Here is a 22525-nt window from a genome sequence, read left to right on the forward strand (position 1 = left end):
CGGCCTCATCTTCATTTCTACTTATTACTCAGGGAAGAAGTTTAATGAACATTCATGGTGCTTGGTTTCTTCCCTTTAATTTTAATGGACTTATTTATTGTGCCCATGAAAACTGATAGGAATCTCTGTTTTATGCTTTACTTTGCACAGTGAACTTGCTTGGCCCGGTAAACATGGATTTCAATTTTGCTGGTCCCTGGTCCCTGTGTATTTTGTCTAAGAAAGAGGTTATGACATGTGGATGAAGAGGTACTGAAACCCTATTGCATTTGTGTTGGCTTATTGGGGCTGCTGTGAAAACGCACCACGGACCGGGTCATGAGACAACAGAAATTAGTTTCCTCCCAGCTCCAGAGCCTGGAAGTCTGTGGAGATCCCGGCATTGGCAGGGCTGGCTTCTTCTGTGGCCTCTCTCCTTGGCTTGTAAATAGCTTTCTTCTCCTTGTGTCTTCACACAATCTTGCCTCCGTGTATGTCTCCTCTTCTTATAAGGACACACCAGTTATCTTGGATTAGGGCCCATCCTGATGATCTCATTTTAACTTATTCACATCTTTAAAACTTTATCTCCAAATACAGTTACTTTCTAAGAGCTAGGGGTTAGGTTCAACGTATAATTTTGGGGAGACACAATTTGGCCATAACAAAGTTTAAATGTATAACACGGTTGTCCTAAACTTTTATGATAATTAAAACAAAAATTCCTTTTAAAGCTGAAAAATGGGCGAGGGAGGAGGACATCCGGATAGAGAGAGGACTGCAGGATATTGCTCGTGATCTGGCTTAGAACTGGCTAAGTGATTTAGGCTGAAATTCATAGTAATGAAGACTTTTTGTTCAGATTCAGTGACAGTACTTTCTAAGTACCTCTAAGGTTTTGTGATTCTCTCTTAATAAGTGTTTGTAATTAGATCTTACTGCTTATCTGGGAAGATGCATGGAGGGGAATTTTTATAATCCCATGTTTCATGGATAGAATGTGAAGGAACAGAGCTTGTGTCCATTAGACCTTGATCTGAATTCGAGGCCTTTTCTTCTTGGAGCAAGCTGAAGAAGATGGCTATAAAAATCCTTCTCTTGGCATCTTAACCAGCCGTGTGGCTGTGGACAGGTTATGTGTTCCCCATGCGCCCTAATTTAGGTATCTAGAGATTGGGAAGAGAGCTGTCAGGAGGCTTTCCTTGGCTCTGGGCGCTTGTTACTACTGCTCATGTAGATTGACACCATTGCTCTGTAGACGACCCTGGGTGGTGGGTCCTGGAGCACAGCCCCTGCAGCCCTGGGGCTGGGGCTCTGTCTTCATACCTGCCACCTTGGGTAGTCTCCGGGGCATGTCTGACTCGCATGCCCTGATGGCCACTTGTGGCTCTCAGCTGTCAGAGTGGAGCTGGGCTTATGTCAGTGTCTCTAATCTGGCCTGCGGTGTGATGGAACCTCTCAGCGAGAGAGGTATCACTGGAGGGAAGATGGGTAGTTTCTGACGGATCATCTTATATATATTTTTTAAACCTCCTCTTCAAGTATTTGATGGAGAACCCAAATAGTGATAAGGACATTGTTCTTTTTATATCTTCTCAGGAGGCAAATGATGACAGTGTGTGGGGCAGAGGTGTCATTTAGCCTAGCACATCGGCTTTTAAGATCCACGGACGTTAGTATAGCCCAAACCCAGTACCAGACCTTGTGTCTACTTTTCCTAGTCCAGAGTACCCACCTGGCAGAGCTTTGGTGAAGGCTCAGTGAGGGTGTGTGTGTGTGTGTGTGTGTGTGTGTGTGTGTGTGTGTGTTAGAGGACAGCCGCATGCCTTCCACCTACTTTAGGCTGGTTAAGTTGAATTTTCATCCTCTGTGTTGGGATTAAATTTTTATAAGCCTCAGTGTTGGAAACACTAAGGTGGCATTTATTATTAGGCTTGAACTGACCAGTTGATTCAGTGTAAAATTTTATTCCAGTAAAACCATTGAAACAAGTCGACCAGAGAGTTCTCTGTATAGGCATAAAGAACCCCAAGTTCTGAGAGGCTTACCTGTATAACTATTTTAGTCATTATAGAAGAGCATTAAAATACAACACTGTCAGCAGTATTATTGATCTGGAAGAAGTCCCATGAATGAACCCACTGACCATTGCTGTTCTCTGGTACCACTGCTGGTGTCTTCTCCTTTGGGGTCTGTATTCATCAGAACTTTTTCAGTCACAAGGGATAGAAACCCAACACAAGCTGAAGCTGGAAAGGGAATTTATTTTAATTTAAGTGAAAAATTATAGATTTAGAATGATCCTTAAGCAGGAGTAGATCCAGGAGCATATAGGAAATTATTGGAGCATTTTCTTTCTCTCACGTGGATTTGTTTTCAGAAAACTGATCAGGAAAGTGACTGTCAGTATTCTGAAAGTTGTATCCTTATGACTTCCAGCTGGAAAGCAAGAACCTCTGTCTTCCTGTGTCCATATATCAAATATCAGGGAAGATTTTGATTGGTTCTGCTTGGTCATCCTTGAACCTCTAACTGGCCGGCGGGTAGAATATTGTGGCCAGCGACTGTGGCAGGGCTCTTGATTGGCAAGTCCACTGGGATCACAGGTTCTGGGACAGGGCTGGTGTCCCATCCCTGCCTGGCAAACATGTCTAGTATATATAACTAGCATTTCCAAGTTGGCAAGGGTTTAGTGTTTATTCTTTTAGTTGAAAGGGGATGGAAAGGTTAACTGTCATGAAACTGTGCTAAATCCATTTGAAAATCTTAAGCTGTGCAGATCTGAAGACACATCTGAAAAGGGCCCATCAGGTGGGATATACATTGTATATCAACAGTGGAATAGTTGGACCATGAGTGGAGATACCTAAGGTTGATTTAAATGTGGGCAGTGTTTTGAGTCAAGGTAACAGAATGACAATAATGGACTTCTGCTTTTTTTGGTAGGGTTAGATGATTGCCTGCAGCAGTATGTCCACAAGTTTGAACGGGAGAAGATAAATGGAGAGCAGCTGCTGCAGATTTCCCATCAGGATCTTGAGGAGCTGGGGGTCACGCGCATTGGACACCAAGAACTTGTGTTGGAGGCTGTCGACCTTCTCTGTGCACTGGTTAGTTCAGGAAAAGATGATTTGTGCCATGATGATGTTCTTTAGAACCTTACTCTCTCAAAATCCTCAACATTCGTGGTTGAGCCTAGCGTTGTTTTCTATTAATGATCCATTGAACTGAGGCTTGAGCTGAACACAGCATAAAAAAGGAGCAACAACATAAAAAGAAATCATTATCTAGACGAAGAGGTGGCAAACTGTGGCCTGCGGGTTAAGCCTGGCCCTTTATCGTTGTCAATAAAGTTTTATTGGCATGCAGCGCCGCCCGTTCATTTCTGTGTTGTCTGTGGCTGCCCTTACACCACAGTGGCAGAGCGGTGTAGTTGTACCAGGGACCTGGGGGTCCCCCAGAGTCCAGTGTGTTGACTGTCTTGCCCTTGAAGAAGCAGCTTGCCTTTTACAGAAAAAAGTCTGTGTTAGTCTCATTTTCTTATCTTCTGTGGAGAGTGCGAAGAAGGAGACCGTCCTGAACGACAGTGCCGTCTTCTAAACTGGAATGAGAAATAGGTTCTGATTTTCTTGCCTGTTTTTGTTACCACGAAACCTTTTTTATATTTCACAGGTCTTTGTGATATTTAAATAGCTGACGCTTGGGCGGGCTGCAGTCAGCCTATGAAATGGAAGCTAGATGGGAAACAATGTGAGCGTAGTTACACTCTGCAGATGATTGAGCTTCGGGTGGAACATCAGTGAGCTCAGTCCTGCCAGGCTCTGACTCTGGCCCGACATCCATGGCTGCGTGGGCTAAAAACACCTGTGAGGGCCTTGTGTCTGCTAACTGGCTGCCACACGGTGGGATCTGCATCTGTCTGTCTCCATGCCATGTCCAGGATGCACTTTCCCCAACTGTCAGGATTTGGACCCACCCCGTGGCATTCAGGCTGGGTTAAGTAATGCCGCGAACCTGAGCCAGGGGTATATACAATTACATCACTGAGAATGGTGGGAAAGAATGTGCTCCCGATTACGGTGCCACGGCCGCTCTGCGTTCCGTCGATTGTATAACACTCTCCGCATTGTGCAAGTTCTTCTTCTTAAAATGGACAGAGCTTTGTCCCCGGCTCTGAGATGCGCTGCTCTTGTTTACAGAAGTAATGGGGAAATTATTTGTGGTTGATAAATGAGCTGCCACAGGGGAGACGCTGTGGCCAAGTGGTGTGAGTGTTGGCCTGGGAGGCAGGCTCTCTGCATTCTTGTCCTGGCTCTGCTCCACACTCCTCAGTCTGTGACCTCCAGGGAAACGGGGGTGTCTGTTTTCCCCATCTGTACAGTAAAACTTTCTGGATGTGGCAGTGCTCGAATGTGTATGTTGCATTGCCCAGAAGATGTCTTAGAGTCCTGTTTATTATTAAAGCTGTATGGTGTTGTTTTTTTTTTTTTAATACAGTGAAACATGTTTGAGTTTACTTTTATTATACTTTCTGGGAAGATCACTTTTCCATGTTTTCTGCTCATTTGATTTGTCTCTTTCAGCTTTGAGGACGGGCTTTGAGCTAAATGACTTTGCAGTCCGCAGTGTGAGAGGTGAGGAGGAGAAGGGTCCATTGGAGGCACGTAGTGTGTAGCAAGCCAGGTGATCAACATAGCAACTGCCTCTCTGCTCTCACCCCTTCCTTGCCTCTTAAAATATTGGACTGAAAGGAACAAAACTAGACAAATGCCAGAACCTAAAGCTGCATTTTATCTCCTACAATTTCCTTCTAATTTCCTTTGTAGACAAAGTTTGACCTCAAACTCATTCTGGACGTGCTTTGTGCAGTAGAATGCCAGTGAATGCATGGGACAGGAGGGGCACGGGGGGTTTCTCACATGACTGTGCCTTTTCTGGGTTGCACAGGGTTTTAGAGCGTTGGAGCGAAATGTTTTTTCATCTTGATATAATATAATATCCTTATAGAATGTTCCTGTTGAAATGCGTATGTTCGTTATTAAATGCTATCTGTTTAATGCATTTCCACTATATAGACCTTTGTATATATAAATCGGTGATAATTTTTCGCCTTGAACAACCCATCCCTTGGGCAGTTGATGTATATTTGCAGTTGGCCCTAGGCTTATAAAAGAGGCTGTAATGTAAACTTAGTTTGGTGGATGTTGATTTCGTGATGGACAGGAAATGAATAGAATGTAGAAAAAAGAGGAGACAACAAAACCACTGGAAAGTTCTGGAGAGAACAGGGCGGAGAGAATGGATAAAAGCCTAAACTAAGGAATAGCTATGGGTAAAGATTCCAAAACCAGTGAGCAGATGGCCCCAGAGACAGCCAATTATGGGTAGAGAAGAGAGCCAGGAGACAACACCACTGCCTTTTGCAAATATTGACTGGGGACTTGATTGTGAGGCAGAACCAAGACCATTTCTCAGGACTGAATGAGTCGGAGCCCAGGTTTTCTCCCCCTGTCCGGGGAAGACACTAGAGCTGCTCTTTCAGCAGGACAGCTATTTGCCACATGCAACTATCTAAATTAAAATAAGTTAAAATGAATTAAAATTCACTCCCTCGGTCACACTAAGCTATATTTTAGGTCATAGCTACTGGGGGCCGGTGTCTACCATATTTGGACAGTGCAGATAGAGAACATTTTCCTAACTGCAAGTTCTGTTTACTAGCACTGGTCTGGAGGGTGTGATTGAGGGTAAGAAAGTAAAATTGTAACCCATTTTCATTGCCAAATCAACCAGACCCTAGTTACTAAGGAAGGCATATGTGTGTGTGTGTGTGTGTGTGTATGTAAATTATATATAAATTAAATATTTTTTAGTTAATTAACTAGAAACCTTATATATGTCTTAAAGATTTTAGATTGGAGAGAGAGAGAGCATGCGCAAGGGGGGAGGGGCAGAGAGGGAGGGAGAAAGAATCACAAGCAGGACTCCATGCCCAGCTCAGAACCGGTTGCAAGGACTCCCATCTCCCAATCCTGATGAGATCAGGACCTGAGTCAGACGCTTAACTGACTGAGCCACCCAGACGCCCCGTATTGTTTAAGGTTGAAGTAGGTTGAGAAAGGGAATAAAGTGGGGATCGGTAGCACATGTCAAGTGATGTCCCTAAATGTATGATTGAATGAAATACCTGTAATGTATTTACCTGCCCAGGGCACTTCTGTGCACTCGTATATCCCTGAGAGTACTCATTTCATCCTTTACCCATCTATGGCAAATCATGAAAAGATGTTCTCCTTCTTTATGGGGAGAAATCATGCCGGGAAAGTAATCTTTGCTAAAAGTCTGAATTTAACGGGATCTTGCTGATGAGTGTATTCAATGCCTTTAGGAAAAGAATGTGGAATATCTCTCTTAGGTTGTGACTTAGTTGTGCCAAGTCAGTGAGATGGTTTAGACTGTGTCTCTGGCCCTCCTTAATCACACATGTTAGATCGGGAGGAATGGAGAAAGAAGGTAGAAGAGAAGGAGAAGGTTCATCTTAGCTAAAATGTGTGTATGTACTTAAGGCACCAGAAGAGTGAGAATCTGCCTTTTTCCTTCTCTTCTGCCTCCTGTGTGATTTCCCCAACCAGACCAGAAAATAACCCCGGATGGCTGAGCTCTAATGAAGCAAGATCCCCAGCCCAAGGGGGTCTGTGTGTGTATAGATTTTCAGAGACTCGTATTTCATTTCTTTCTTGGTTTGTATCTTCTTTATCCTTTTATCTTAGCATAATTTCTGAAGGGGACAACTTTGAGGGAGAAGATTAATGAAGATAATCAAATCTGGTCTGGGAAATTATTCATTTTCTGTCTTTCATTGTGGGGCACTTAAGTCAGTCATCCTTTCCTGACTAAGTTTCTGCGTTAGAGGTTCTCTTGCATGAATATAATCAGTGTCTTGTTCTCTTCTTGTATGGAATGGGGTGGAAAGGGAAGGAATTATCCTTCCTTTGCTCCTCCTTTCTATCTTGTTAAAATTATACTCCATTAAAGCTGCATCTGTCCCTCCTTCCAGTCCTGTGATTTGTTTTGGGTGGGAAACCAGAATCAGAGCACATTGAGTGGAATTGAAAAGAACCGGTTAACGGGAAACTATGCTCCCCCTTTATTTTATATTAAAAGTGGTAGGTTTGTAGAAGATGGAGGTTTAACACTTCTTGCTGTACTAAAATGCATTTAATCCTCTTTGAGTTCAAGAAGTAAATGTTGTGTGTAGTCATAAGAGTTCCAAGTCATTTCTGGTGACATTTAGTCTAGAAAGCTGACTTTTCTGCTTTTAGTTCAGAACTCTTGGTAGAAGTTGGCAGGCTGAGTAATTGACTGAATGAGGGGACAGTTCCTTTAATCAGTCACAAGTCCTTCAAAACAAGCTTGTCATGTGGCTCTTTATCCATTCACTTGTGAGTCTTTGACTCTCTGGATTTAAAAAGCACGCTGAAACTCCATCTTCATATTTTTGTCTTCTTTGTTGAAGGACAAAGTCATATTTTAGTCTGCAGAAAATGACAGGAAAAAATGAAGGAATATAAGATTTGGATAGAACATTATTGTCAATACAAAACACTCATATGTATTATGAAATTTTACTTTGTAAAATTATGAAATTATGAATCTGTGAAAATTTTAAAGTTGCAAAAGATAGCTTCCGGTTAATGGTTCTGGGGAGTTATTTTTCTTTTTTTTTTTTAGTTGTACTCCATTCTTTTCAAAATGTCTACCTAAAATTTTTAAAAAGCACTTTTTAGGGGTGCCTAGGTGGCTCAGTGGGTTAAAGCCTCTGCCTTCCACTCAGGTCATGATCTCAGGGTCCTGGGATCAAGCCCCGCATCGGGCTCTCTGCTCGGCAGGGAGCCTCCTTCCCCCCTCTCTCTGTCTGCCTCTCTGCCTACTTGTGATCTCTATCAAATAAATAAATAAAATCTTTTTTAAAAAGCACTTTTTATTTTATTATAGGCAACAACATACATTTAAGCTTCACGAACATTTCACTGCAGTGAAAACCCAGCTATAGTGTCTGTAGCCGATGTCCCCAGAAATTACTTGGAACTTTTATTACTATGCAAACATTGACTTCTTGAACGTCAGGGCATGGAGCAGGTCAAGACAGAACTTGCGGGGGGCGGGGGGAGGTAAGCAGCTTGTTAGTTTGTGTAGATCCAAGGCCACTGGCCACTCTTCTTTTCCTCATCTACTATCCGTCCTGTTTTCTGTCTTCTCCTTCTGTCCTCTCTTGGGCAGGGAGCATGGATGGGGGCTGTGCAGCATGGCGATCGAAGCATTGTGCCCTTGGTGCCGATGGCCTTCCTTGCAAGCCCACCTCTCCACAGATGAGCTGTGTGACTTTGGAGAATTTATTTAATGGCTCTGTGCTTTAGTTTCCTCACCTAGAAAATAGATACCCTATCATTCCCATCTTCATGTGCTCTTTCCCTGAGATAACACTTGTTGAGGACTTAGCCCAGTCTCGAAATGGCAGAGAGTAAATGTTCCATTTTATTGGTCATTCTGTTACTCCCAGAATTTAAATGGCACCACATTCTGACTTTGGGATGCTGTTGCAACAGTATAATAGACCCCAGAAATATCTTCATTTTTTGATTAAAATAAAGAAACACCAACTTGGGATATGTACATGTGGTTGAATACAGAAATTCATCCCACCTCCCGCCAAAGTCATCTGAGATGTAGGTGTTGTCCTCTGGGATTTGTTCTCTATCTATCACACAAAACTCATTTTTTCAAAGCACCTGAGTCAGTTGAACATTATCCAGAAAGAACACAGGTGAGAAACTCAAGAGGTGGAAATTATATTTCAGGGGAGTTGACATTTGGTCAGTGATGCTGTTTCTGGGCAGATGAGTCTCACCTGGTAGAAATGCATCCATTCAGGGGCTACTCTGTTGTCTTCTGTGCTGCTAGTATGGTGGTTTGCCAGACACGGAACTTGGCTCTCTCAGACTTTGCATCTCTGTGGAGAAAGATGGTGCCAAACAGGGTGGTTCAGAGAGGTGACACTTGGTAATGAGCTAAAGAGTTACCTGAAGGGGCATTTGGCAATATCTGGAGACATCTTTGGTCATCAAAACTAGGGAGAGGGTGCAATTGGCTGGGGGTGCTGCTAAACATCTTGCAGTGTATAGGAATCCTCCCTTTCCTCCTCACCCAACCAAAACCAGACAGTGGGCTTTAAATGTCAGTAAGCCTCAGGCTAAGAAACTGTTCTACATAGTCAAGGAACCCTCAAAGAGGAGGGAACCTTTGGGCTAGTAGGTAAGTATAAAAAAGAGCTGTTCATGCAAATATTTGTGGCAGGAGCATTTGAAAAGAGGAACTAGCAAGAACAAAGTCACTGGGACTAGAGTGCACTGGAGGAAGGACAGAAAAGGCTGGAGGAGTGGGAAAGATCAGCTCTGTGGGTAAATCATGTAGGGTTTTGTGGCTGTCGTAGGAGTTATTCAAGTTGCTCAGCGGGCTTTTGAGGTAATTATGAGAGTTTGGATGTTGTTGATTGTTTTGAATTTTTCTCTTTGATTTTCTTTTCCACAGAATTATGGCCTGGAAACTGACAATATGAAGAACTTAGTTCTGAAACTGCAAGCATCTTCTCACAACTTACAAAATTACATAAGTAGCCGGCGGAAAAGTCCAGCTTATGATGGAAACACTTCCCACAAGCCCCCCAATGAGTTCCTGACTTCTGTGGTGGAGCTAATAGGTGCTGCTAAGGCCTTGTTGGCTTGGCTGGACAGGTGAGTGATGCATGGCCTCGACTGTCCAATCAGGGGAGGGCCCGAGCTGCACACAGGCCTGTCCATTGTCGGGGAAGTGAACTGGGGTCCCTTTGCCTGTCCCTTTCACTGTATCACTGCAGGAGATCTGGCTCAGTGGGGGGTTTTTGGGTCCCTGTGGAAGCTCCTGAAAGGGTGAATAGTAGGAATAAATTAAGCTCCCCTTGGGGAAGGGCTGGAACCATGTGAAGCTGTGCTTGACCTCTGAAGTGACAGGAATTCTCTTGGCTCATTTCTGATGTGTTTTTATCTAGTACTTCTCTGTCTCTTTTCTGTTTGGATTCCCGTTTTTGAGAGGAAGCAGTTGCATGACCAGTTTTTGAAACCAGCCTGTGCTGTGGCCGTGCTTCTCAGTGTACGGTGCGGGATCCTGGTGCCCCACCCCCCCTTTTTAAAAGAACATTTGTTGCTTTCTAGAGCTCCATTTACAGGGATCACGGATTTCTCAGTAACCAAGAACAAAATCATTCAGCTTTGCCTGGACCTTACCACTACCGTCCAGAAGGTCAGTACATCACTGTTGCTTTCTAACATTGTTTCCTTCCTCTGCCCTGTCCCAATTCCTCACAGGGATCACGTGCTTTTTGCTTTTCTGTCCCTTGCCATTTTATCCCCATTTCTTGCAACTGGGGAGAGATGAAAGGCTTTTAATGAGATGCATTGTACAGATGGTTTCTGGAAAATAACCAGTGGCCTTTACATCAAAGATTGCCTTCTTTCGTTTTAAAATAATGGAGCTAGTAGGCCTGTACTTTCTCTAAACTGTCTGAGCACTTAATTTTTTTTAATAGAAGCTCTGGAGGAACTGCATGGCCTTAAGTTAAGGAATGCTAAGGAGGGAAGGAGCACGGGAAGGATTGAAGAGGAATTCAGGTTTAGGTATGGGGCAGGGGTGACCTTCCTTGAGAAGGTGATGCTTGAGTAAATGGACTGGTGTGACTCTGTGCCTGTCTGGAGGAAAAGGGCTTCCTATGTCATCTTGGGGTGCTTTCCTGATGGTCACAGAGGTATTGACTGTTATGAACTGATGGTAGAAAAAAAATGTCACCATGGGAACTAGGATCCTGAGCTGTTCACCTCAGGAGAAGGTTCCCTACAGACTCGTCATGCTTGCCCCTTCTGCGGACCTCACACTACCTGGCACATGAGAAGTAGTGATTTTTAAATGAGATAATACTTTTGACAAATCAGCTGATGAGACTTTGTCACTTATCGGGAGAAATTCAACCCAAACTTAGGGGACACAAGAGGTATGGTTTTGGTTTTCCCTTTGGTGCTCATTGAGCGGGTGCTTCAGAGATAACCATGGGTTCAAATCCTACCTCTACCACTAATTAACCCTGGGACCTTGGATGAGTCACTTAAAACTTAGGAACCTCAATTTTTTTGTCTGTAAAATGGGAATACTAATATTTACCTTACCAGATGATTTGGCAGGATTTCTAGCAGTTATTGTTGAATAAGAAAAAAAGGAAAAAAAAGTGTAATATAATGGCAAATGGTGACCTCCCCCAAAATATAAAAATGTAGGTATATATGTATGTGTAATACACACACATCCAAAAACCTGTATACAAAGGAGTAAGTGCAGTAGGCAATTTGGAAGAAAAGAAAAGTTGGGTTTTCTTTGGCAGGGAGAGAATTGGGGATGGAGCAAAAGAGCCAAACCCTCTCTTCCCCGGGATGGAAAAGAAGCACTTCTTTCATTTACAAAGACTATTACTTGACCACAAGTATGTATTTGTGTAAAATTAGATATAGAGAAATAATGTAAAATATTTTATTTTAAAATAATAATATCTACCTCAAAAGATTGGTATAAAGATTAAATGAGATAATATATGTAAAGCACAGTATCCACAAGAAATAATAGCATATAGTAGGAAATATAAAAAAATCATGCCTTATACTGGTTTTCTGGAAACAAAGTTGATGATTTAAGGAGAGAAAGTCGACAAGTATGTTGCTCTTTTTTTTCTGTTGTTGTTTTTTTGTTTGTTTGTTGATTTAAATTTGAACAATTTTTAAGGATGGTCTGAAACTGGCAAAATATGAATATACATGGAAGTATCATTTTATGAACTTAGATTGAGAAAGATGTTTAGCTCTTGTGAACATATGTTTTCTTTAGCAATTAGAGAACACAGGTGCCTTGGCAAGTGGAATGTTTGTGTGCACACAAATTAGAAATAACAAACTTGATGAATGAGCTGAATGCCTTTTTCTATATGCCATGTGACAGCAGCAACAAGACTGAATGAGCCAGGAGACTTCACACTTTCTTCCAGTGAGGAGAAGTACAGTTTTCTCCAGAACTTCTTGGCAGAAGGTCTCTTGACTTTTCCTGAAGAAACCTGTCTTTTCCATTTATTCCTTTTCTCTGGGAAATTTAAGGAATGAAAGTTGTGTCCTTCTTCCAGAGACAAGGAACATGTTCTCTTTGGGTCTTACTCCTTTTGTCTCTGTCTGTGAGGAGAGCTGTTTGCTTATCCTTCTGCTCCTTTTCTTTCCTGTGTTGTCATCCGCCCTTCTCTTTCTTGTCACGTTGTCTGCATCCTTCCGTTTAAGGATAATGTGTTTGTCTCCTGATCTGAAGGGTAAAGAGTTGCTGCTTTTTCCCCTGTGAGGAGACTGCACCCTTCTTGTAAGTGTGCCTCAGCTGCCATCCCACACCAAGTCTACAGATAGAGTTCCTGTCCAGTTTTCAGGCTCTACCATCCTACGAGGGAAACTCGGGTGGGAAGGGCTGTATCTTCAGTCTGTCCTTGTGAAGTGGCAATGACATGAAAACCGTAGTCACAGGGGTGAGAGATGAAATGACAATGGCAGGCACCAGAGTTCCACTGTGGAAAAAAATGGGGGGAATGAGCAATAGAAAGCCCAGAAGGACTGAACAGGAAGTGAGATGGCCATGGAAGCAGAGGAGAAAGAAGCCACGAGAGCATTTATTGGGTGCTGGTTGTGTCTCAGGTACATGTGGCATCTTTGACACCTGTTACCACATTCACTTCTCAGCAGATCTCTGAGTTAGGGTTTATCATGCCTGCTTTACAGAGGAAGAGACACAGCACGGAGAGGGTGACAGGTTGCTGAAGCCTCCTCCGTTGATAAGAAGGTAGAATGAGGAAGAGCCATGAAGGAAGGGGCACTGATGGTAGCCCTGGCGGGGTGTCTGCCCGGCAGGCTGGCCTAAGTCTGCTGATCTGGGTGACCCAAGGGATATGACAGAGATCAGCTCCACTGCCTGGCTCCTGAGGGGTTACTTGGTTCCAGAACTTCTTTTTCCCATTCCATTGCCTTTATGCCAAACAACATGAAGTCATGCCTGCAGCTGCTTCCTCCCAGGAGGAACAGGTGTGGGAACCCATGTTCATGTGGCGGAAGGTAAAAAGGGAGCTCTTTCGTGCTGACTGGAACAGTTTTGGGAGGCAGGAGAGTCCCTCTCACACCTTGGTTCCAATACTGCAGGGAGCCCATTTTCTTGGTGGCTTCTTGGATCTGTCAGGGAATTAAGTGTCAGGAACCACGAGAGCCCATAGCTGCCTTGAGTTGTGGGCTCTGGTGTATCAAGAGGAGCCCTCTGTCTGTGGGTGATTATCTCAGGAGGGTGGCAGGGCTCACGTCATTTTGGGATTTGTAGTAAAAAATCATAAACACGTATGATTAGTTTTATTTCTAGCACAAGACAACATAAGTATTGTTTGCTAAAATTGGTGTTTATTTAATAATTCTTTCTTTCCAGTGGTTTTAATAGGGGTTGAACCGTGGTGGTAGTTGATGGGTTTAGTTCTGTGCACAAGAGGGAGGAGGAACAGCACATTTTTGAACTATGATTATTCTGTCTTACAAAAATTGCTTCTGTAGTTTGAGTTTATATCAGATTCACGCATGTAAAAATACATTTCTAAACTTCTTTTTTAAAGCATGTCCTTACTTGGCTGCTCTTTTCCTGAGAATCTGTAAATTTTGGGAGCAATGTAGTAGTATTGTTTCCCACATTTTTTAATCTAGTAGAGAATTTTTTTTTAAGATTTTATTTGTTTATTTGACAGAGAGAGATCACAAGTAGGCAGAAAGGCAGGCAGAGAGAGAGGGGAAGCAGGCTCCCTGCTGAGCAGAGAGCACAATGCGGGACTCAATCCCAGGACCCTGAGATCATGACCTGAGCCGAAGGCAGAGGCCCAACCCACCGAGCCACCCAGGTGCCCTAGTAGAGAATAATTTTAGGAAGACACCAAAAATCTGATTACAGAATCGTATAGGGTAGAGTATCATACATTTCTAACCCAGCCCCCCCCAACCCCGTGATAGTAGAGAAATGAACTCAAATGACTTTCGATTGAAGTAAAAATCTTTGACAATTCCAACAGCGTTGATTAATATCTTTCATGTCCATGAAAGAATTAGGATGTCCTAGTTTGGGATTAGACTAGACTTAATGGTGCAAAAGAACTGTAAAGAATCTAGTCCCCTTTTTTTCTGTGTACTGTGCTCCGTGGGTGGGAAACCTCTGCTGTAGACCAGTTCTAGAAGGTTAACTGTGAGAGTCTGACGTCAGCGGCTTCACTCTGACCGCTTTTAGGACAGTGGTGACTCCTGTAATCAGCCAACCGGGTTTGTACAGTTCTGAGTCTTTTGTTCTCAAGCTGAGTAAATAATGCTTTGCATTCCAGCCCTTTATTTAATGTCATCAATAGCATACCTCAAGACCACTTTTTTGGCAGTGTGTTAATGAATGTTTTGTTGAACCTTTTTAATTTATTAAGAACTGAGATATCTGATTTAATCTCGGTGTTGCTTAAAATAAACTTCTGTGGCTACGTTTACTCAAGCCCTTATTTGAAAGCTATTCTTATAGGCAGGCCCAGAGCTAAAAGATTCCTGGCTTGTTGGCCAAGGGCTGGCTGAGCGTGGGGTCATGTTCAGGAGCCATTGTTCAGGTTTCTTGGACTTGACTTCTGGCTTACTGCTCTCTGCCCAGTCTAGATGGTCGGTGGATTTCAGTTCAGTTATTTTTCATAGGTTTTCTGATTAAGTAATTGGTCAAACGCATTCCTTGGATGATAAGCTTCTTTGGTCAGGAGAGAGCAGAGCCTTGGGAGGGGTTGGATGCCCCGCTCTGTGCCCTCTGAATTCAGTGCAGGACTCCTTGGGTTGCAGGGTGAGGGCGTGCCAGCCACATCTTGGGCTCCAGGAAGTACCTATAGAGCTAAGCCAACAGTCTTGGAAATTTTTAGCTCTTACGGTTTTATTCTTCTTTCCTTCATTAGGATTGCCTTGTAGCAGAAATGGAGGATAAAGTTTTAACTGTAGTAAGTATACCTTTTAAAAATTACTGTAAAATTCCTTTCCCCAAACCAGTGGGACTCACATCAATTCGAGCAAGAACTCTGTGGCTAATTCCTTCAGGAAATACTTTGAAATACTGGGTTTTGGGGACTTAAGGTCGAAAGGGAAGAATGAAAGTTATTTAATAACAAGAAAATGACTACTGTGAAAATTCCTGTGCTTGGGTAGATGGAGGTCTCTCTCTCTTCCTAACACTTCAGTAGGTACAGTTATACTTAAATTACTAGCTAGGCTGGTAATCAAGGGTACACTGATCTGCAGATTTCACTTTAGGAACATTTTGATTAAAAAAAAAAATCCTTGGCAAAAACCTTATGATGGAGGGGGGGATGTGCTGTGATTGTTTAAAGAAATTTTGTGACTTAGTCATCATTGCTTCCTCCCTTTGACATAAGCTGGCCTGTGCTCTTTTGATAAGGCCTTCCTCCCACTGATGTTGAGGAATTTAGCAATGAAACAGCTATAAATATATTTTCCATAAATAGGGAGGCTAAACAAATTGGGGGAATGTAAGAAGTGTCACTTCTTGGATTCTCCCCCTTGGGAAAAAAAAAAAAATTCTCTTTGGAATTTCCTGATTTCTTTGGTGGCTTAATTTTGAAAGGTTAGATGAAAGTGACTGGAGGAAACCACCACATGTAACCATGGTTATTTTTACCTGGAGACCACTTACCAAGGATCTTCATGGCTCAAAAATTTTACCTTGTCAATGTTTGGGGTCGGAGAATGTGAGCCATTACTAAAAAGATCATACATCCTAAATATAAAGCACAAGTCTATTTTTTTTTTTTAGATTTTTAAAAATTTATTTATTTGACAGACAGAGAACATAAGTAGGCAGAGAGGCAAACAGAGAGAGGGGGGAAGCAGGCTCCCCGCTGAGCAGAGAGCCCGATGCGGGGCTTGATCCCAGGACCTGGGATCATGACCTGAGCCAAAGGCAGAGGCTTTAACCTACTGAGCCACCTAGGTGCCCCAAGCATGAATCTGTTTATTGCCTAGATTATAACAGGAGAAAATCTAGGTTAACCTTATGTTTGCTGATGAATGTTTAGATAAAACACCAAAGATAGAATCCATGAAAGAAAAATTGGCAAGGTAGATCTCCTTGAGATGGAACACTTTGCTCCGTGAAATGCAGTGTTAAGAGGATAAAAAGACAAGCCAAAGACAGGGAACAAGTATTCTTGAAACACATATCAGATAAAGAACTTGTATCCAAAATATACAGAGAACTGTTGAAACGCAATAATAAGAAAATAAACCCAGTTAAAAAGTGGGCAAAGGATCTGAACAGATGTCTCCAAAGAAGATAGGCGTTTGACAAATGAATATAGGGAACAGTGTTCAGCATCCAGTTTCATTAGGGAATTGCAAATTAAAACAGTAGTGAGACACCACTACACACCTATTAGAATGACTAAAACCCAAAACACGACAACACCAAATGTTGGCAAGGATTAGAGAAGTAGTTGATTGCTGCTGGGAATGCAGAATGGTACAGCCCCTTTGGAAGATATTGCAGGAGTTTCTTGCAAAACCAAGCCTATTCTTACCCTCTGATCTAGCAGTTTGACCCCTGCGTATTTACCTAATTACAGAAAACCTACACAGAATGTTATAGCAGGTTTATTCACAATTGCCAAAACTTGGAAGCAGCCAAGATGTCCTCCAGTAGGTGACTATATAAACTGCACATGTAGACAGTAGAATGTCATTTAGAATACTCAGTATATTCCAGTTACTCATAAAAAGAAATGATCTATAAAGCCATGAAGATATGGCAGAACCTTAAATGCACATGACCAAGGGAAAGCAGCCAAGCTGAAAAGGCTGCATATCGTATGATTCTTATTATTTGACATTCTGGAAGAGGCCAAACCACAGAGATAATAAGCAGGTCAGTGATTGCCAAGGGTTCATTGTGGGGAGGGTGAGAGAGGTGGAACAGGGGGGGTTTAAGTAGTGAAATTAGTCTGTATGGTATATAGTGGTAGATACATGACATTATGTGTTTGTCAAAACCCATGGAACTATACACCCCAAAGAGTGCACCCTAATGGAGACTGTGGACACTCTTTTGATAAAAAGCTACCAGTTTTGGGTCATCGGTTGTAACAGATGTACCATACTAATGCAGAATGTTTTTGTATCTTGTTCTTATTAGCCATGTTATAGCTATTAATGGAAATTGTGTTGGGGTGGGGAAGGCAGTACAGGGAAATGCTGTACTTTGTGCTCAGTTTTTCTGTAAACCTAATAAAATTGCTTTAAAAAGAAAATCTATTTAAAAAAAAGCAGCTGCAGACAAAAAAAAAAAATTCTTCTCGCCTTGTGAGTATTTGATAGGCACAGAATGTGAGTGATCGCTAAGACATCATGCAGATGGCTGGGAAGAGGTGATTCTCCTCCACCACCAAATGGGGGTTTCTGTGCGGTCTCTGCTTTTTAGTGGCCGTAATTCTTGGAAGAGCTGTACGCTTTAAACAAACTCCAAGTAGTGGCACCATTTCTACAGATTGCAAATGCAAAGTTCACGTGCCTTGGCTTCCTGGAGTAGCATTATTAAAATGATTGCTGGTAGGAGCTCAGGATTGTAGGGGAAGTGCATTTCTTTAAAATTGAGATTGAGATAAACTTGGTTAATGATTGAACCTTCCCTATTTGCCTCTCCCAACTTGAGGTCAAGGTTTTAAATGGCATCTGTGACAAAACAATACGATCTACAACGGATCCTGTTATGAGCCAGTGTGCATGTCTGGAGGAGGTTCACTTGCCAAACGTTAAACCTGGGGAAGGCCTGGTAAGAATTCTAGCAATACTTGCTTTCTTTTTCCTTTCTTCTTGTCTCTTCTCTTCTCTTTTTCTTTTCTTTTCTTCTTTTAATTATTTTGAAGATTGATTTATTTGGGAGAGAGAGAGAGAGATTGAGAGAATGAGTGAGGGGAGGGGCAGAGGGAGGAGCGGACCCCCTGCAGAGCCTGATTGGGGACTCGATCCCAAGACCCCAGAATCATGACCTGAACTGAAGGCAGGGGCTTAACCCACTAAGCCACCGAGGTGCTGGAAATACTTGTTTCCTTTTCACATAATAACATATTATCATTTATTAAAGTTTTTTTTTTTTTCCTGACTCCTTATTGCTTTTACTATGATTCTGAATAGAATTAAATTCAATTGTCTTCCATTATGCAGTTAGGAATTTGCCATCTTGAACTATTGGTATGTTTTATGTCTTCGGTGTATAAAAATAAATACAGTTTTTAAACTATATTCTCATATCTTGAAGGAATTGTCTTAACAATTTTATTTTTAGGACTTGGCCATGCAGGGAGATATAAAACATTTACACAAAGAAAAGATGGTTTCTGGGTACAAAACAACATCTGCTCTGAAAGTCTGTATTAGCACTTAGGATGAATGTGAGAAGAGCCAGTGAAACAAAATGATTTCTTAAAAACAAGTTCAGAAATGTTTCATAAGCGCCGTACGAACCCTATATGAACAGGCCCTGGGCGTACACACGGGCAGATTCCTTCCCTGGATCTGTGCCTCGGTACCTACATCTTCCAGTGGGGAAGCTACAAGGCTCCCTGATGAGCTTTTCAGGGCTGTGAGTTTGAGAGAGCTCGGTTTCCTCATCTGACAGAAGTGAACACTAATAATTACTGCCTCACAGAGTTGTTGAAAGTATTAAATTAGATGAGGAGTGCTGGGTACCAGCTGCTGGACGCATGGTTCACATGTAGTCATTGGTGTCTGTGCAGGTTCTGATGCTGGCACTGATGAGGAGGAAAGCGGCAGGGAGGAGGAAGGTGGCGGGGAGGAAGGCCTGGTGTGTAGGCAGCTGTGGGGAGACACCAAGGCAGACTCCGCTCTCAGGAAAACAAAAATCAACTGAGTATCGACAAGTTCAGTCTTAGTACGTAGCAATATGCATGTTGAGACTTCTTGGGTTCACCTGATGGATTATAGTAGATTAATCAGGGAAGACTTCCTGGAGGTGAGTTTATAGTTCTGGCTTGAAGCAGAGAAATACCCCAAATGGGCAGAAGTAGACTTGCTGTTTTCAGATGGGAAGTTATATAAGCAAATGCTTTGGAAGGAGGAGTTGCATAGGTCAGGAGAAGGGGATTTCTCTGTGAGTGAAAGAAACAGGAAAAGAGAGGAATGGGGAGACCCTTGAAGGTGTTAGCATTTGATGAGATTCTTACTACAGAGTGGTGTAGGTTGCTGAGCAGGACAAGTTCAGGGTCAAAATGATTTCTGAGGAAGATACACGTTATTGCAGATTTGATATGTTATTGCAAATTCGATACTACTCTTTGCCCAGTCGACTTTTTTGTTCTTTCCCCCAATCTTATAAACATTTAATAAAATTTTTTTATGTATGGTACATCAAACAGTGGAAATGTTTCCTCCATGGTACGGCATTTGCCTGTGAGTTTGCTCACCAGGCCTGTCAGCGGGAGCACATTCGGCTTTACCCTTCCCTTAAAACGGAGCGGTGCCTGTTTCTGATTTACTCCCTGTGCCGTGTTGTTTAATAATCTTGGCTCATGTATCCTAGTCTGGGTTGCTGGTGGCTTAAGCAAGTCACCTGTGGTGACTGCTGATCCCCCATTTATCTGAATATATCGTGTCACCCACGAGATGGTCAGGAGAGAACAGTTCTTGTTTGAAATGCCTCATTCATTCCGTGGGTCTGAGAAGGTGCCTTCCGAGTCCCCAGAGTTATGGGAAAATTCTCTGTGCCCAGTACACAAATTATAATACCAGAGAGATCCGGCTCCTGATTTCTTTCATGAGTGTTTCCCTTTGTGAGCTCCCTTCACTGCTCCTTGGCTCTGGTTTCCCAGTGTTTCAGGCAGCTTAGAAATGAGCATTGTCCCGAAGCGATTGCCTTTAATGTTTTATAAGATGAAGTCTTCCTGGCGGCTATGTTTCTGAATGTTGGAGTAATGAGTTAATATGTTTGTGACTCCCTCTAGGGCATGTACATCAAATCAACCTATGATGGATTGCACGTGATTACTGGAACCACAGAGAACGTAAGTGCACACATCCGTTAAATGTAAAAGCTATCGTGTATTTAAACAAATGTGACGCATGGTCCCTATACTTTTCGTTCCAACGTGTTCATCCTATTTTATTATCTGCGGTGAGAGCGTGGGTGCTGTTTTGTTTATTTCTGTTGCTAGCATACTGCTTATCCCCAGCTGTTGGGAATTTATTATTTAAATTGTCTTTTATTGCTGTTGTTCACATACCTTGCCCAGTTTTTACCCCCCACCCTTGTTAATTATCCCTTTTGCACCCTGGAAGTGTTAACCCATAAGTCTAAAAACAATGATCTCTTTGTGGTTGAAAACCACTCTTATAAGAACTGAAATTAGTAGCCATATGTGTAAAATGCAGTTTTTTGTTGTTGTTTAATGGAATTTAGATGGATCACCAGAGCAGCTATTTTGGGACTTTTACACAGTGTAGATACTTTTTACAGAGTTGTGTTTTGTAATATTTGGCGTGATACTGAAATTTAGTACCCCCTCCGCCCCCCCCACCCCCAATCTTTTGAATAGAAAAAGCAGGGCTGCTTTTCCTGTGAGAGTCTTTGTACACTGTTCACTTCCTTTTGGAAATGCTGCTCCGTGAAAGGTTTTCTTGAGCCCCTCTAACATTTTGAATTTGTAAAAAGGAGAGCTAATTGAATGCTTTCTTTTTGTAACCTACAATATGGCTAGTTTTTGATGACATTGATATGAGGGTAGAAATGTTAGAATAGCTTCCTGGATCCGTATGAAAGAAGCATGTGTCTGTGGAACTAATCTGCTGTTTAATCAACTAAGACAAGAGGAAATAATTTCTAAAAATAGAAGAAATTTGGTAACTCCTCTGATCTGTTGGAAATACGTGTTGAATTTTAAACTCGAATTGCAGCGTCTTTTGATAAAATAAAACGGCATGATCTTTGATGAGGGTTTGTGACACAAGCTTGATATTCGTAGCAAGAAAGAAGTGACGTTGCTGAAGGCAGTCAGTGAATTTTAAATATGGTGTGTGGTTCTGGCAGAGGAATGAGTGGAAGATGGTGGTGTCTAAGCCTTCTTTGTCGAGCTTCTGTGAGAACACACTGAGAAGCGATAGGAATTTTTTTTTGGCATCTCACCTGATAAGCAGTAACAGCACGGGAAGTTCTGCTTTTAGGTCAGGGATGGTGCAGAAGAGGAAATGCGTAATTCATTACTTGGTTCATCCCTCATTCTTGTCAGAGGCTTAGTATATTTCAGGTCAACCAAAATGAGAACATACTTGTGTACCACTCGGTACATTGTTTGGGAGACGGAAGGATTCAGGGGGACGGTGAAGGTCATTTCAGTTTTTAAAGAGTGGAAGTTTGCGTTCAGCGATTTAGTGATTGCCTTGTTTAATTAACCACCAGACCTGTGTGGTTGCAGACTCTCCCTGGTCTCCTTAAAGCAGTTTTCATCTTGGATAGATGTGTAGTTCGCTATCCTGTTACTGCCAGAAGGCACACAGATTTCTCCTCTTCAAACCAGCCCCCCATCCTTTGGCTTTAGGGATGAGAGTTGAATGAGAGACGAAACAAGCTGCTTTTGAATGAAGTGAAATGTCAAATGCAAGGGTACGTCTCCTGGAATTCCTGCAAGACTCAGTAAGACTGGATGAGAGGTTCAGGGTTGACGTGGATGTAGTTGATCCCATGCAGGATTATACAGAAGTCACCCTAGAGACACAGGTGGTTTCCATCTTGTGAAAGATCAAAAAAGGGAAAACTTGTCTTATTCCTTCTGGCAATCCATTTGAGAATGTCACTCATTCTTTTCATTCATTGAGCTTGTGTTCACAGAGTACCTGGAATGTGTGAGACACTTGCTAAATCGTACAGATGGGGGTGGGGACCGTAGGTAAGAGCCTACTTCTCAAGGGCTTCATCTGGGTATTTGACCCTAAATGCTGCATGTTTTACACTTAAATGGCAGTAGAAAATGCCAGCTGCCAGCTCTGGGACAGCCTTCCAGCTAGCACTTAACGGTTGTTGTGACTTTCAGATCAGAATGCTGGTTAGTTATGTATGTATGTATGTATGAATGAGAGAGTACAAGCAGGGGGAGGGGCAGAGGGAGAGGGAAAGAGAGACATAGCATCTCAAGCGGACTCCCCGCTGAGCTCGGAAGCGCATGCAGGTCCCCAGATCATGACCTAAGCCCAAATCAAGAGTCCGATGCTCAACCTACCGAGCCACCCAGGCGCTCCCAGTATTAGAATGTTTTAAAGGAAGCCTAGTGTGGTGGTTGGTAGTGGATGGAAATCACCCATTGCATTCCCCATGTTTATCTTGGACT

General features: G+C 42.5%; 1 protein-coding gene across 2 annotated transcripts in view; it reads left to right on the top strand.

Moving 5' to 3' along the window:
• LOC111158713 (CNKSR family member 3) overlaps nucleotides 1-22525 on the top strand; it is an 86429-nt gene that overhangs the window by 50150 nt on the left and 13754 nt on the right. Inside the window, exons 2-7 of one of the 2 annotated variants that reach the window (XM_022520931.1) lie at nucleotides 2926-3089; nucleotides 9568-9770; nucleotides 10227-10314; nucleotides 15080-15121; nucleotides 17842-17961; nucleotides 20150-20209. In XM_022520931.1, the coding sequence (XP_022376639.1) occupies nucleotides 2926-3089; nucleotides 9568-9770; nucleotides 10227-10314; nucleotides 15080-15121; nucleotides 17842-17961; nucleotides 20150-20209 (677 nt within the window). The remainder of the gene's footprint in view (nucleotides 1-2925; nucleotides 3090-9567; nucleotides 9771-10226; nucleotides 10315-15079; nucleotides 15122-17841; nucleotides 17962-20149; nucleotides 20210-22525) is intronic. The other variant, XM_022520932.1, reaches the window with a different exon arrangement.

Source organism: Enhydra lutris, unplaced genomic scaffold (genome assembly GCF_002288905.1).
Source record: "Enhydra lutris kenyoni isolate GAN:26980312 unplaced genomic scaffold, ASM228890v2 scaffoldscaffold62, whole genome shotgun sequence".
In the NCBI taxonomy this organism is placed as follows: Eukaryota; Metazoa; Chordata; class Mammalia; order Carnivora; family Mustelidae; genus Enhydra; species Enhydra lutris.